General features: G+C 65.2%; 1 protein-coding gene across 1 annotated transcript; it reads right to left on the bottom strand.

The window, feature by feature from the left end:
• On the bottom strand, positions 1-15346 carry ARRB1 (arrestin beta 1). Its single transcript, XM_084282353.1, has 16 exons — positions 15239-15346; positions 8486-8516; positions 7601-7661; positions 7424-7468; positions 6159-6355; positions 5156-5215; positions 4840-4907; positions 3688-3823; positions 3507-3591; positions 3333-3405; positions 2765-2902; positions 2577-2660; positions 1709-1732; positions 1190-1260; positions 894-945; positions 1-174 (listed from the first exon to the last, which is right to left on the bottom strand). Exons 1-16 carry the CDS (start codon positions 15256-15258, stop codon positions 63-65), a joined length of 1257 nt encoding a protein of 418 aa, XP_084138479.1. The 5' UTR covers positions 15259-15346; the 3' UTR covers positions 1-62.

Genomic DNA, 15346 nt, shown 5'->3' with positions numbered 1-15346 from the left:
GGGTGGGGGGGGGGGGGGGGGTGAGTGGCTCGGGGACCGGGGAGCTGGGGAGGGGTGGCCGCTTATCTGTCGTTGAGCTGCGGGGAGTTTGTGCGCTCCTCCTCGTCCTCCTTGTCGTCCTTCATGCCTTTGAGCCGCTGCCGGGCGAAGTCTTCGAAGACGATGTCGTCGTCACTGGCGGGGACACGAGGGACGGGGGGTTACTGGGGGGGACTGGGATTTGGGGGACCGGGGCTCCGCGGCCACGCTGCGGTGCTTCCAGCAGCCTGGGGGGGCTCTTAAACCACCCCCATTGTCAGCAGCCAGCCTGGGTTCTCCAAGCACCCCCTAAAGCAGCCGGTGCCTCGCTGAGAAGCGCGGGGACGAGGTGGGAGACACCCCAGGGTGCAGCCCCAGGGGTGCGCGCGGCACGCAGGGGGACCCCGGGGTTTGCTCGCTCCCCGGGGACAGCAGACCCGCAGCAAAGCCCCCCCCCCGAAGCCCCCAGGGCACAAAACTGGGGGTTAACCCGCGGGGTGCAGCACGGGCGCAGCATCGCCACCCTTGGGGATTTGGGGGACACGGCGGGGACACGGCGGGGACACACCGCGACGCGCGGTCCCGGCGGGCGCTTTCTTACTGTGAGTGTCCTGCTCGGAAAGACATGCAGGGAGGTGGCAAGGAGGACAAGGGGGGGGGGGAGAAAAAAATAAAAAAAAAATAAAAAAAGGAAAAAAAAAACAGGCAGGGCATGCGTTAGGGGGGACGTGCACGGGGTTAGTCAGCGGCAGCCGCATGGGGTGAGGGGGGTCGGGGCCAACATGCGGCCGTGCCGACCGCTGCCACGCTGCATGGCACGGACACGCGTCCCCCCCACAGCCCCCCCAAACCCCCCCGGGGTGTTTTTCTCTTACTTTGTGTCAAGCTCTATCAGGTTTGTGTCTATGGGGGCTTCGTTCTCTGGAACTGAACACAGGCACGTGGGTTAAGTCAGCGCGGGTGAGGTGGGGGGCGCATCGCCGGCAGCACCCCTCGGGGACTCAGCCCCCCCCTGTCCCCAAAATTTTCACCCCGGGATTGCCAACGGGGCGCTGCGGGGTCCCCAAATCCTCCCCCCCTGGGGGATTCACACCAATGGTTGGTGTGAACCCCGTGCCCCCCAGCCCTCTGGGGGGGCTGCCCCGTGCGCCCCGGCCGGGCGGACACTCACCGTCCCGGTGCGCCGGCTCCTCCCTGGGTTTGGGGTGCATCAGCGTGAAGGGGAGCTCCACCGCTACGTCGCTGCGAGGGGGGGAACGAGGATGGGGTGAGTTGTAGGGCAGAGCGGGGGGGGCTGTGGTTTTAGGCTCCCTCTGGTTTGGGATCCCCCCCAGGAGCTCCCCACGCGCGGCTACCCGAGGGTGGGCGCACGCGCAAAGGGGTAGGAGGGAGGTGAGCGCAGAAAATCTGCCCTTTAGCAGGTTTTACTGGCATTTGGGGCTAAAATCCCGTGGGTTTAGGGGAGGTTGGGGGGTGCTGAGCACCCCCATGGGTATAGGGACAGCTGAGATGGGGCAGGACAAAGCTCTGCCTCTTCCACCCGCAGCAAACCCAGGGGAACGGGGATGCTGCGCGGGCACGGGGCGCCGTGGGGAAGGGGCTGGTCCTGGGGGGCTGGGGTGGGCACGGAGGGGACAGAGGGGACGGGGTGACACGGTGGGGTGAGTGGGGTGGCACACGCAGGCGTTACCTGGAGGCGAGGTCTCCCAGCAGGCTGGAGAGGGTTAAATGAGATGGGAAATTAGTCACCGCTCCCCGTCCCATATCCCCATCCCATCCCAATCCCAATCCCAATCCCATCCCATCCCCATCCCATCCCCATCCCATCCCCATCCCATCCCCATCCCAATCCCATCCTATCCCACCCCATCTCCATGCCATCTCCATCCCAATCCCATATCCCCATCCCATCCCCATCCCATCCCCATCCCATCCCATCCCCATCCCATCCCCATCCCATCCCCATCCCATCCCCATCCCATCCCCATCCCAATCCCATCCCAATCCCAACCCCATCCCAATCCCCATCCCATCCCCATCCCAATCCCATCCTATCCCACCCCATCTCCATGCCATCTCCATCCCAATCCCATATCCCCATCCCATCCCCATCCCATCCCAATCCCATCCCCATCCCAATCCCAATCCCATCCCCATCCCATCCCCATCCCAATCCCATCCCAATCCCAACCCCATCCCATCCCCATCCCATCCTCATCCCATCCCATCTCAATCCCCATCCCATCCCCATCCCATCTCCATCCCATCTCCATCCCAATCCCATATCCCCATCCCATCCCATCCCCATCCCATCCCCATCCCATCCCCATCCCATCCCAATCCCATCCCCATCTCATCCCCATCCCAATCCCATCCTCATCCCAATTCCATCCCAATCCCATCCCCATCCCATCCCAATCCCATCTCCATCCCAATCCCAATCCCATCCCAGAGCCACAGAGTGCTATCCCACCCCGGGGAGGGGGATGCCCAGAGAGGACAGGCAAGGGGAAAAAGGGTCCGCAGCACCCCGAGGGGGGGTCCGACCCCACACTCACCCTCCTCGCGACACCACCAGCTTCACCTTCACCTTGTAGGACACGATGATGCCCAGGATCTCCTTGTTGGCTCCATCCCTCAGCCTGCGGGAAGGGGATGGGGACGGGGAAGGAAGGGGACATCAGCACGGGGAGGGGGTCCTGCCGGGGTGGCCCCAAAAAGAGGAGGGGGACAGGGGGGGGCTCACAGGGTGCTGGAGGCCAGGTTGGTGTCCTCGTGCTTCAGCTTCCCGTCCAGCGCCAGCCCGCGCTTCTCCCGGTTGTTGGCGAGGAATGGGGTCAGGGTGTACACCTTGCAGAAGGTCGAGCTCGGGGCCACCATGTCACTGGGGGTGGGTGACAATGGGGGCGGGGGGTCAGTCCCGGACCCGTTGTGCTGCCCCCCAAAAGGGCTGGGGGCTGACGGGGTCGGGGCAGGTTGGGAAATGGGGCGAAACCCTGCAGTTTTGGCTCTGCTTCGTTTATTGAGGGCGCGGTGTGGCAGCACCACGTCCCCCCTCCATGAGCACCCTGTATGGGGTGGAGTTTGCCATCCAAAATGGCCAGATTTTGCCAAAAAAAAATAAAAAATAAAATAAAAAAATAACAATTCCCATCTCCCCACCGGTCCCAGCAGGCTGCGCACGCCGGATCCATCCTCCGGCTGACCCCAAATGATTGAGTTCGGGCAGGAGACCTCCCCCAAAGGCTGGGCACCCCACGGGGTCCCCCCAAAAGCCCCCCAAAACCCCAAAACCCCAGCCCCACATCACTCACTCGGCATCCTCCACGGCCACGGGGCACTTGTACTGGGCGGTGTTGAAGAGGCAGATGTCGGCGTACTGGCGCACTGGGGCGGGAGATGGAGAGCAAAGGGAGGGGGGGGGTCACGGTGGATATGGGGGGGGTCCCAACCCACGAGGCGGCCCCCGGGGCGTCCCCAAACCTCACCTGAGATTTTGATCTTCTTCACCGTCTTGTTGGTGTTGTTGGTGACGTGCACGTTGACGCTGATGGGCTCCCCGTGGTAGTAGATCTGCGGGGAACGGGGGACGTGAGCGCACCGTACCCCTCCCCGGAGCCACCCCGATGGGGTCGTGACCCCCCCCGGGACCACCGACCCCAAGCCCACCTCCTTGTCCAGGGACGCCTCGAGGTGCAGGGGCTTGTCGGACATGAGGAACTGCCGGGTGGTCTCTGCCATGGGCTGGGGGCCGGGCCGCTCCGGGGCGTACTGCACCTTGCGGATGACCAAGCGCACCGAGTTCCTGCGGGGACAAGGGCAGGGCACGGGCGTCCAGCTGCTGGCAGCTCTCCCCGGGTTGTTTTGGGACCGTTTGGGGGCAAATCCTTCTTTTTGTGTGGGCCAGGTTGGCCCTACCAAGGGGCTCACCCAGTAGTCCCACAGCCATGCCAGCCTCACCGTATCCCAAAGGACATCTCCATCCCTGTCCCACCCCAAAAGACAACTCCATCCTCACCGCATCCCAAAGGACATCTCCACTCCTGCCCCATCCCAAAGGACATCTCCATTCTTGTCCCATCCCAAAAGACATCTCCATCTTCACCACATCCATGAGGACATCTCCATCCCATCCCTGTCCCGTCCTAAAGGACACCTCCATCCCCACCACATCCCACAGGAAATCTCCATCCCAACCCCATCCCAAAGGACATCTCCATCCTTTCCCCATCCCAAAGGACATCTCCATCCCCACCCTATCCCATAGGAAATCTCCATCCCGACCATATCCCAAAGGACATCTCCATCCCTGCCCCATCCCATAGGAAATCTTCATCCCAACCCCATCCCAAAGGATATCTCCATCCCTGCCCCATCCCAGAGGATGTCTCCATCCCCACCACATCCCAAAGGACGTCTCCATCCCTTCCCAAAGGACATCTCCATCCCTAACCCATCCCAAAGGACATCTCCGTCCCTTCCCCATCCCAGAGGACGTCTCCATCCCTGTCCCATCCCAAAGGACATCTCCATCCTTTCTCCATCCCAAAAGACATCTCCATCCCCACTACATCCCAAAGGATATCTCCATCCCAGCCACATCCCAAAGGACACCTCTACCCTCACCCCATCCCAAAGGACACCTCCATCCCCACCACATCCCAAAGGACTTCTCCACCCCTGCTCCATCCCAAAAGATGTTTCCACCCCAGCCCCATCCCACCCACTGTGGGGTGCCAGAGCCAGGTGCCCCCTCCCCGCTGCCACTCGCTGCCCCCTTCCCGGGCACCCTCATCCCGTGCCGGCGTCCTCCCCCCTCACCTCTTGTGGATTTTCTCCTCCAGGTTCTCCGCGCAGAAAGCTTTGACCTCATAGTCCACACCACAGGCCTGCGAAGCAGGAGGGGGGGCGGAGGAGGAGGCCGATAAACCCCTCTGCACCCCAAATCCCATGCACGACACCCTGGCATCCCATCCCCAAACGTGTCCCCAGTCCAGGGACATCACCTTTTGGGCTCCCTGGGGCGATTTCACCCCGATTCAAGAGCCGGGCTTTGCTGGGAAGGGGCTGGGGGGGATGCCCAGGGGGGTGCCACAATCCCATGGGACACGGCAGGGTGACCCCAGGTGCCCCTTACCTTCCCCGTGTCCTCGGGGCCCGGCTGCAGCGTGACGGAGCAAGGCAGGTTGGGGGGGATCTGAAACAGAAAAAGGGTGAGGACCCCTGCCCCAAATCCCCCTCCCCAGGGGGCTGTGGCATCCCAAGCATCGGGGAGGGGACGGGTAGGGGGACGTCGTGCTGCCCTTCCCCTTCTGGCCAGGGTTAATCCGAAAAGACCCCGGAGACCCAAACCCCGAGGAGTTCCGAGCCGTGCTAATGCGCCTTTTTTTTTTTATTATTATTATTATTTTTTTTTTCGGTTTAATCCGGGGGATTTGGAGGAATTAAGGTTGTTTTGCAAGGGCTCGCGCCTGCTGGTGATCCCGCTGATCCCCGGGGGGGTTTAGCTGAGAGCTCACGCCTGGAAAACGGCACCGGGGTCCCCCGGGGGGCTCAGGGTGCCCGTGCCCCTCACCACGGGGGGGTGGATTTGCCCCCCGTTATCTGCCAAAACCCCCAATTTTGCTCCCCACCGCCAGCTCGGGAGCTCTGCGATGGAAATTTCCTCCCGCTCCTCCCCGGCTCCCAGACAAGGCTGGAATTAACGCAGCTAATTACCGCCGCAATTAAAGCGTGGCGGGGAGGAACAGCTCCGATCCCATGTGCTCACGGACGCAGCAGGGGGGTCCCCGGGGATTTGAGGCTCCCCGGGGCTCTGCTTCACTCAGGGGGGGGAGCCCCCCGGGGCTGTGCCACCGCCTGGCCACGGACCCAATGCGCCACCAGGCAGCGGGGCCACCCCTGCCTCAGTTTCCCCTCTGCATTGTGCAGAGGCCACCACGTCCTCACCCCAGCGCCCCTTCGGCCACCCCAAATCCCCTTGGGATGCTGTGCCCGCATGCAGGACCCCAAAAAACCCCGCGCCCCAGCACCCAGCACCCGCACAGGCGATTTTGCGCCCCAGGGACAAGCTGGGGAGCGGCACCACCACGATTTCTCCCCCCATATGGGGGGGCGAGAGGAAGAGGAGGGGGCCCCACCTCGAAGGTGAAGGGGTAGGCGTGCTCGCCCAGCTTCTTGATCAGCCGCTCCTGCAGCCGCGTCAGGGGCTTCTTCTCCTCGGGGACCGGGGGAAACGCCTGCACGTTGGCCACGAACAGGTCCTTGCGGAACGTCAGCCCCAGCACGTCCAGGTCCTCGCGGCCGTAGCGGAAGGCGCAGGTCAGCGTCACGAAGACTGAGGGGGTGGCAAAATTGGGGGGGGACACGGTGGCATCGCGGCACGGTGGCACCGTGGCACGGTGGCACCGCAGGAGGGTGGCACTGCAGTGTGTTGGCATCATGGCACGGTGACACCACGGGCATGGGCACCATGGCACGGTGGCATCACAGCGTGGTGGCACCATGGCACCGTGGCACCATGGCATGGTGGCACCATGGCTCAGTGGCACTGTGGCATGGTGTCATTATGGCATGGTGGCATGGCACTGCAGCACGGTGGCATTGTGGCACGGTGGCACAGTGGCACCATGGCACGGTAGCATCAAGGCACGGTGACACCATGGCACTGTGGCACTGTGGCATGGCAGTGCAGCATGGTGGCATCATGGCATGGTGGCACCATGGCATGGTGGAATCAAGACACGGTGCCACCATGGCACAGTGGCACCACAGCATTTTGGTACCATGGCATGGTGGCACCATGGCTCAGTGGCACCGTGGCATGGTGGCATTATGGCACGGTGGCACAGCACTGCAGCACGGTGGCTTTATGGCACAGTGGCACCATGGAACGGTGGCATCAAGGCACGGTGACACCAGGGCACCGTGGTACTGTGGCATGGTGTCATTGTGGCACGGTGGCATGACACTGCAGCACGGTGGCACCATGGCATGGTGGCATCAAGGCACGGTGACACCATGGCACGGTGACAAAACGGCACGGTGGCACCACGGCACGGTGGCACCATGGCATGGTTTCATTATGGCACGGTGACACCACGGCACGGTGACACCCCAGCCCCACCAGTTTCAACCCAGGTGGCACCGGGACGCAGCGGTGGCACCCGGGAGGTGCCGTGACAGGGAGCTGGGGACAAGTGGCACCGGCTGTGTCCCCGTGGCACAGGGATGGGGGTGGGGGTGCGACCTCAGGGCAGCCACCGCAGAGCAGGGGGGGGCTGGAAAACCTCACCCAAGGGCCCTGCAAACCCCAACACCCGGTGGGACCACACTGGGGGGGGATCGTTGTCCCCTGTGGGTGCCACCCCCCTGTCCCCAAGCGTCAGGGCCCCCCCGAGGTTACCTTTTCTCTCCTTCAGGTACTCGGGATCCACCAGCACCACTCCGTCTGCAAGGGAAGAGCAGCAGGGTGAGGGGGGGGGACGTGCCAGCAGGGGGGGGGGGGGGGACACGCAGGGACCCCTGGCACGCCCCTGCCACCACCCTGGGGCCACCCGGGGGGACACCCGGCCCCACTCACCCACGGGGTCCACCACGTCGATGTGGTCCACGAAGTCCCGCTTCCCCAGGTAGACCGTGAGCTGCGGGGACACGAGAGGGACAGCGGGGTGAGGGCTGCCCCAAATCCCTGTCCCCACCTCGCTTTTTTGGGGGGGGGAAACTGAGGCACGGGGCGCACGGGCATCACCCGGAGCTGGGCAGGAGGAGGAAATTAGGGCGCAATGGGGAGGTCCCCGAGCGCACACACCATTACTGACCCCACAGTGGGGACTGCCCCAGACCCTTTACAGCCCCCTGGCGCAGGGACCATGCCCAGGATGCTCCCCCCCAATTTGGGAGAGGGTCTGAGGTGAGGATGGGGGCTGTAGGGTGCGGATTTGGGGTAGTTTGGCCCCTATGGGGACGCCGCTGTCCCCATCCTTTTTCGCCACGCGTAAAAGGATGGGGACCCAAAAGGCTGCGAGGAGGGAGCGGTGCCAACGAGCCCGGGATGCTGCCGAGCATCACACCGGGGGTACCCAAAGATTTAGGGGACCCCCCCGAAATCACAGAGGGGACGCCAGGCACGGCGCTGAGGGAGAAGCAACACCAGGGGCTGCCGAGCTCCTGGCAGCTGCTGCCTGGCTGCGTCCCCGCAGCCCTCGCCACAAATCCGATTTGCGCCGCCCCAGCTGGAGCTCGTTAGACCCCAGCCTCATCCGATTAGGCTCCCGGGGGAGCCCCCCCAGCCCCACAGCCCGGCTCAGCCCCCACCAGCCGAAAGCATCCCCGTGGGGCGTGCAGGACCCCTGGGGGTCGCAGCCCCCGATTAAAGCCCTGACCGTGGGCATGGGCACGTGCCCCCGGCCCTGCCGTGCCTCAGTTTCCCTTCTGGGGGCAGGGGGACCCCCGTGGTGGCTCTTACCTTCCCGTTGGGACTCGCCTTCTTGAACACCCTGCAAAAAAAAAGCCAAAGGGGAAGGCGCGTTAGGGGGCACGGGGATGGGATGGGGGCCACGGTGCCGAGCTCCCAGCCCCTGCCTCAGTTTCCCCTTGGGGCTGGAAAGGGGGCCGGATCCAGCCAGGTTCCACCGCAGGGCCCTCGCTCCTGGCTCCTGGCAGCCTCGCAGTTGGCAGCCGGAGGTTTTTCCCACTTAATTCCCCCCCAGGGAAGCTTTTCCTATAAATCCGGCCGCGCCGGCGGTGTCTCCTTACAGCTGCTGGCCCGCAGCGAGCGCACGGGGCTGGGCGAGGCGCTGCTCCTGGTGCTGGCAGCACCACGGGAGGGGGCTCGGGGGGCTCCAACAGGTCCCCCCCAGCCCCATCCAGCTGTGCGAGGTGCAGTGCAAGGTGCTGGTGCTGTGCGAGGGGCTGTGCAAGGGGTTTTGCAAGGGGTTGTGCAAGGGGATGGTGCAAGGGGTCGTGCAAAGGCCCTGTGCCATGCACGCTGCTGTGCAAGGTGCTGGTGCTGTGCAAGGTGCTCTGCAAGGTGCTGTGCAAGATGCCAGAGCCGTGCAAGGTGCTGTGCGAGGTGCTGGTGCTGTGCAAGGTGCCGTGCAAGGGGTTGTGCAAACACCCTGCTATGGCGAGCGCCACGCAATGGCCCTGCCGTTCAGGGCGTTGTGCAAGGTGCTGTGCAAAGAGCCCGCTGTGCAAAATGCTGGGCAAAGGCGTCGGTGCTGTGCAAGGTGCCAGAGGTGTGCAAGGTGTTGTGCAAGTGCCACGCAAAGGCCCTGCTGTGCAAGGTGCTGTGCAAGGTGCCAGCAACGTGCAAGGTGTTGTGCAAGGTGTTGTGCAAAGGCCCTGCTGTGCAAGGCGCTGTGCAAGATGTTTGCAAGATGCCAGCGCTGTGCAAAGTGCCAGTGCTGTGCAAGGTGCTGTGCAAGGCGCTGTGCAAGGTGCTAGTGCTGTGCAAGCTGTTGTGCAAGGTGTTGTGCAAAGGCTCTGCTGTGCAAGGTGTCTGCAAGATGCCAGCGCTGTGCAAGGTGCCGTGCAAAGTGCCGTGCAAAGGCCCTGCTGTGCAAGGTGCCAGTGCTGTGCAAGGTGCTGTGCAAGGCATTGTGCAAAGGCCCTGCTGTGCAAGGCGCTGTGCAAGGTGCTAGTTCTGTGCAAGCTGTTGTGCAAGGTGTTGTGCAAAGGCCCTGCTGAGCAAGGTGCTGTGCAAGGTGCCAGTGCTGTGCAAGGTGTTGTGCAAGGTGTTGTGCAAAGGCCCTGCTGTGCAAGGTGCTGTGCAAGGTGCTGTGCAAGGTGCCAGAGCTGTGCAAGGTGCCATGCAAAGTGCCGTGCAAAGGCCCTGCTGTGCAAGGTGCTCTGCAAAGCGCCACCACAACGCCAGGTGCCACGCAGAGGCCCTGCAGTGCGAGGCATTGTGCAAGGTGCAGCCCAGGGAGTTGTGCAAGGAGTTGCGCAAGGTGCCACGCCACGCACGGCCGGGCGCCCTGCAAGCTGGGAACAGCGGGGCAGAGAGGGGCAGGGTCCCTGGGGGGGATCCCCAGGCAACCTGGGCACCGAAGAGGCAGCACGAAGCCCCCCAGAGCCTTCCTCACCCTTCCCAGCTTTTTAGGATTCCCAAATATCCCCAAGAAAAGCAAGGTTTGCAGGTTGGGGGGGGGGGATGCCAGCGGGGCGCCCCTCTCCGCCTCGCCCTGGCGCACGGCCACCCGTAATGGGCTCTCCCCGGATAATCTGCGCTCGCCGTGAAATTCTATTAAAGCTGCCCTGGAAGATTAGCAGCGGCGTTTTCAGGCCGGGCCTGAAACCATCCGAAGACAAAACACCGGCAGGAGAAAGGAGCTGAAACCCCGCGCTTTTGGGGCAGGCGAAAAAGCGCGTTTTTTTGGTGTTTTTTTTTTTTTTTTTTTTTTTGGCCAGGAAGCGCCGTTCATTCATTTGGTTCCAGAAGGCAGAAGGGGGGAAACCCCAAAACTGTGTTTCCGCCCCCAAAACCTCCCCGCTGAGGTCCCCGGCCCTTCCCGCAGCACGGCCCCCGGGGGTCCACGGGGACCCTCCAGCTCCTGGGGACCCTGCTGGAGGTTGGGGGGGGGGGGGGGACGCCACACGGCCCCCGTGTGCCACCGGGGACTTTTTGGGGTGCAGGGGGACCCCATAGAAAGCAGGGTGCTGCGTGGCCCAGCCACGGCTCTGGGTGGGGGCTCAGGGGACCACGAGCGTCCTGGTGGCCTCGTGCGCCAGCATCCCCGGCCCCCAGGGGCTCCGTGTCCCTACCTGTGCCCCTGGGTCCCCATAATTGTCCCCTGGGGGCTCTGTCCCAGTGTCCCCATGTCCCTACAGCCGTGCCCCGCTGTCCCTGGGTCTCTGTCCCGATGTCCCTGCGCCTCTCTGCGTCCCCATGTCCCCGATGTCCCCGTGTCCCCATGTCATGGCCCAGCGGGCACAGGGACATCGGGCACGGGGCCACCAGGGCGATGGCCAAGGCCACCCCACGGCGAGTAGGGCGTGCGGGGGCTGGGGGACATCTCCTTGACCCCACAGGAGCAGCAGGGGGATGGGGGCACGGAGAAACCCCCCCACGAGTGGCACCCACAGCCTGGGGCTCCCCGGGGACCTCCGGGTGCGCTCTGGGCGCAAAGCACCCACGGGACCGGGGTGGATGTGGGACCACGGCCACGGGCTGGGTGTCACGGCCCCATAGAGCGTCACGGCCCTATAGGGCGAGCAAAAAGGGCGTGCTACGGGCGTGCAAAACCGGGGGGGTGCAGTGCCACCGGGGCGAGGCACCTTCCGGGTGCAAACGGAGCCGCCGCAGCGCCGGCACCGCCCTTCTCCGGGCACCCAAGGGTGACCCCATGGAGGCACCGGGGTCTCTCCGCACACCGGGGTCCCTTGGGTGCCCTCTCCCCGATGGGTTGGCTCGGCCCCGCTGCCGGGAAGTCCCCGCGGCCTCCTGGTGGCCCCGGTCCCACAACCCCGGCGCACGGCAGAGCAGGAAATAATTACTCACGGCGCCCGCCCGCAGGCGCGGGGCCACCCCGATCCATGGCACGGCCGGCACTGGGGGTGGGGGATGTGGGGTGGCCCCACCCTGGGGGTGCGGGGACCCTAAAGCACCACACTCTGGCTGCAGGGACCCTAAAGCACCATGGTGTGGGTGCAGCACCCCATAGATCAATGCTCTGGGTGCAGGGAGCCTAAAGGCCTATGTTGTGGGTGCAGCACCCCATAGCCCAGTGCTTTGGGTACAGGGACCCTACAGCACCATGGTGTGGGTGCAGGGACTCCATAGCCTCATGTTGTGGGTGCAGCACCCCATAGATCAATGCTTTGGGTGCGGGGACCCTAAAGCACCGTGGTGTGGCTGTAGGGACCCCATAGCCTCATGTTGTGGGTGCAGGGTCCCTAAAGGCCTATGTTATGGGTGCAGCACCCCATAGCCCAGTGCTTTGGGTGCAGGGACCCTAAAGGACCATGATTTGGGTGCAGGGACCCCATAACCCCATGCAGTGGGTGCAGGGACCCTAAAGAACCATGCAGCAGGTGCAGAGACCCCAAAGCCCTACACTGTGGATGCAACACCCCACAGCCCCACACTGTGGGTGCAGGGACCCCAGAGCACCATGCAGTGGGTACAGGGACCCCATAAACACACACTGTGGGTACAGGGACCCCACAGCCCCACACTGTGGGTGCAGGGACCCCATAGCCCCATCCTATGGGTGCAGCACCCCACATAACCCTACAGCCCCCCCCAAGCTGGGGGGGGGATCTCCCTGCCCCAAACCAGCACCGTTTAGGGAATACCACCGGGGATGGGATGCCTGAACCCATGGGACACCCTGAACGGGGTGGGGGGCTCCCCCAGACCCCACAGTGGGATTTTGGCACCCCCTTTGCCTGCTGCCACCCCACCCCGAGCTGGGGAGGGAGGGAAGAGGAAGCGCGAGGCCTTCCCTCCCCCCCAGCCCTTCCTGGTGCTGAGAGCTGGGGACGTGAGCAGGAAGCTGCCGTTGGCCCTATAAATCCCCTATTTCCCCCCCTGGGGGGCTGAGGGACCCCCGCTGTGGGGCTGGCAGCCCCATACCCACCCCACCCCACCCCGGCACCCTGCCACGGGGCTGTGGGGTTGAGCCCGGGGTGTCCGGATCCCGCTCTCGCCTCCGCATCGATCGGGTTCCTTAACGAGCTCGTTAGGCAGCCGCTCGGCACTAACGACCTCTTCGTTTGGTGGCCGCTAATTAATGGGGTCCCCGCTCCTCCGGATCCACCAGCGATGCCATAAATCCCCCCCAAGGGTGGGGGCCAAGCTGCTGCCACCCACCCGCTCCCGGGGGGTCTCCGATGCCCACCGGGTCCCCCTGCGCGTCTCCAAGACCCCCGACCCCATAAAGGAGGGTTTTTGGCCCCAAAATCCTCTCCCTGCGCCTCGCTCGGGTCCCTTGGCACGGAAGCGCGCTGGCGCTGGGATCCGGGATGTCTGGATCCTGCTGTTATTTCGGAGAGTTTGTTCTCCAAACAAAGTCCAGGAAGCCAAAGTCTCCCCTCCCGGGCCGGCGGCCAGGGCTCGCTCCCGCACCCATCGAGTGGCCGAGGTCCCCAACCCGGCTCCTGACCCCATAACCGGCCCTGGGAACACCCCAAGAGGCTCTCTGGGGGTTTAGGGCCGCAGTTTGGGGTTACGACCCCACTGATGGTCCCCTACTCCCCATAGGTAGAGGCCATCTCCCGGCACCATCACCCCAAAAGCCCCCACGGCGGGTGGGACAGCGGGGTCCCAGGATGGCACCTTTGTAGGAACGGGTCCAGGGTGCGGTTTTGGGGACTCCCATCCCATATTTCCCCCCTCCCAGCTCCATTTTTGCCCCCACACGACCACCACGGCACCGGTGCTGGGGGATGCACGCGTTTTTGGGATGCTGCAAAGAAGCAGGCGACGCTCGGCCGCTTATGGGGTCAGGGCAGCCCCGGTGGTGCCAGCGGCTGTAGGGCTCTGCTGCTGACCCCACAAGGACCTTCCCGGGCTCCTTGCAGCGCAGGGATTTAGGGGGGCTCATCGGGAGGCGGCTGCTGGTGCACGGGGCCGCACCGGCCGGGGAGCACCCATGGGTGCAGGGCCGGCTCCTGCACCAGGGGCTCGTCCCAGGCGCACCCCAAACCTGGCGACACCAATGTGGGGTGCGGGAACCGTGCTAAAAGCGGGGTGTCCACCCCAAAACCCCACAATGCAGACATTGGGATGGGTGGAAAGGGTATCCCCCTTTTGGGGCATCCCCGGAGCCCGGTGGCGAAGCGGCCCCAGCTCCGTGCCCCCACCCTGGGGTCCCAGGGGAACACCAAACCCCAGTGAATGAATCAGAGGGAGGGCGGCCCTATAGGGCTGCTCCCCGCAGCCTCCAGCTGCTCCTAATTCCATCCCGACCCTTTTAATAACCTGCAGGGCTTCGGAAATAACAATGGGGCCACCGCCGGAGCGCACCGGGAAACCCGAGCGGCCGCGCACGACGCCGCGGAGCCACGGCGCACGAGGGGGTTGGGGTTTAGGGCTGGGGTGGGGGGGGATTTGGGGTTTGTCATCCCAATCCCCCGGCTCCTGGGCATTTGAGGGCCCCGAGCTGTGGTTTGGGGGGCGGTGGGATGCAGAAATCCCCCCCCCGCCAGGCCCCGGAGCAGCACCCACCCCGTGCCCAAAATCGCCCCGGGGAAGGCGCGCTCGCCATGGGGTCCCACGGGTGCCCCCGTCCCCGTTGCGTGGGAAGGGGGGGGGGCTTTCCCCAAACCCCCCCCCCCAGATGGAACCGGGGGGGGGGGTTGGGGATAAAATCACCGCGCTCCCAGGGGCACGGCCACGTCCCCAGGGTGGGGGGCGCGGGGGCTGCTGTCCCCAGCCACAGCACAGGGGTCCCCGCGGCGCGTCCTCCACCCCGGCGCTTGGGGGGGGGTCCCCAAAACCCCCCCCCGTGCCACCCCGAACGGCTGCAGCGTTTCTGGAAGCTTCTGCCAGAGCAGGGCCGAGCCCCCCCCCCCTCGCCCCCAGCCTCCCCTGCTGCTGGGGGGCACGGGGGTGCCCTCACTTTCAAGGGACCCCCAAACCTCACCGCGGGGGCTGGGGGGCTGGGGGCAGGATGAGGCCGTCCCCGACCACCCCTGGGGGGGCGAGCGGCAGCCCCGAGCCCCCCCCCCCCAAGCCCCCCAGCCCTAAATAATTAAGGACAGGCAGGGAAATGGGGGCAGCCGCAGCGGGGTGGCGGGGGGGCAGCGGTGACCCCCGGGCCCCCCCCAGGGGCAGGGATGGGGGCGCACAGGAGGCGATGCTGAGCCCCCCCCCCTACATCCCCATCCCCAGGGACCCCCCAAATTCCCGGGGGGCACTCCCGGGGGCGAGCACCCACGCGTGTGCCCGCGCCCCCCCCCCCCGCGCCCCAATGCGGGAGCACGATGGGGGGGGCACAACGCCTGCACAGCCCCCCCGGAGAACCCCAAACACCCACGGGGGGGGGTCCCCAAGGGGGTCAACCCCCTCCCCACAAGGGCGCACGGAGGGGGGGGGGGGGTGCAAAGAAAGGGGGGGGGGGGCGTGGGAACGGCGCCGGCGCGGCCCCCCCCGGCTGTCACCGCGCTGCGTGCACGCGTGTTTGCACGCGTGCGTGTGCATGCAGGCGTGTGCACGCGTGTGCACGCGTGTGCCCCCCCCCTCTGCGCCCCCCCCCACCCCATCCGCACTCACCGGGTGCCTTTGTCTCCCATGGCCCCGCGGATGCCGCGGCCGGGCAGCGCCGGCGGAGCTCGGAAAATTCCCGGTGGGGGGGACACGGGGGGGGTCCGGGGGGAGGGG

The sequence above is a fragment of the Netta rufina genome (assembly GCF_964035555.1).
Source record: "Netta rufina genome assembly, chromosome: 1".
In the NCBI taxonomy this organism is placed as follows: domain Eukaryota; kingdom Metazoa; phylum Chordata; class Aves; order Anseriformes; family Anatidae; genus Netta; species Netta rufina.
This window is presented reverse-complemented; position numbering and strand designations above follow the sequence as displayed.

Coding starts and splice junctions, on each gene's coding strand:
- ARRB1 (XM_084282353.1), bottom strand. CDS start 15,258: ATGGGAGACAAAGGCACCCG. Junction 7,662..8,485: donor AGGCGAGTCCCAACGGGAAG/GTAAGAGCCACC, acceptor GTGTCCCCGCAG/CTCACGGTCTACCTGGGGAA. Junction 3,406..3,506: donor GAAGAAGATCAAAATCTCAG/GTGAGGTTTGGG, acceptor CTCCCGCCCCAG/TGCGCCAGTACGCCGACATC.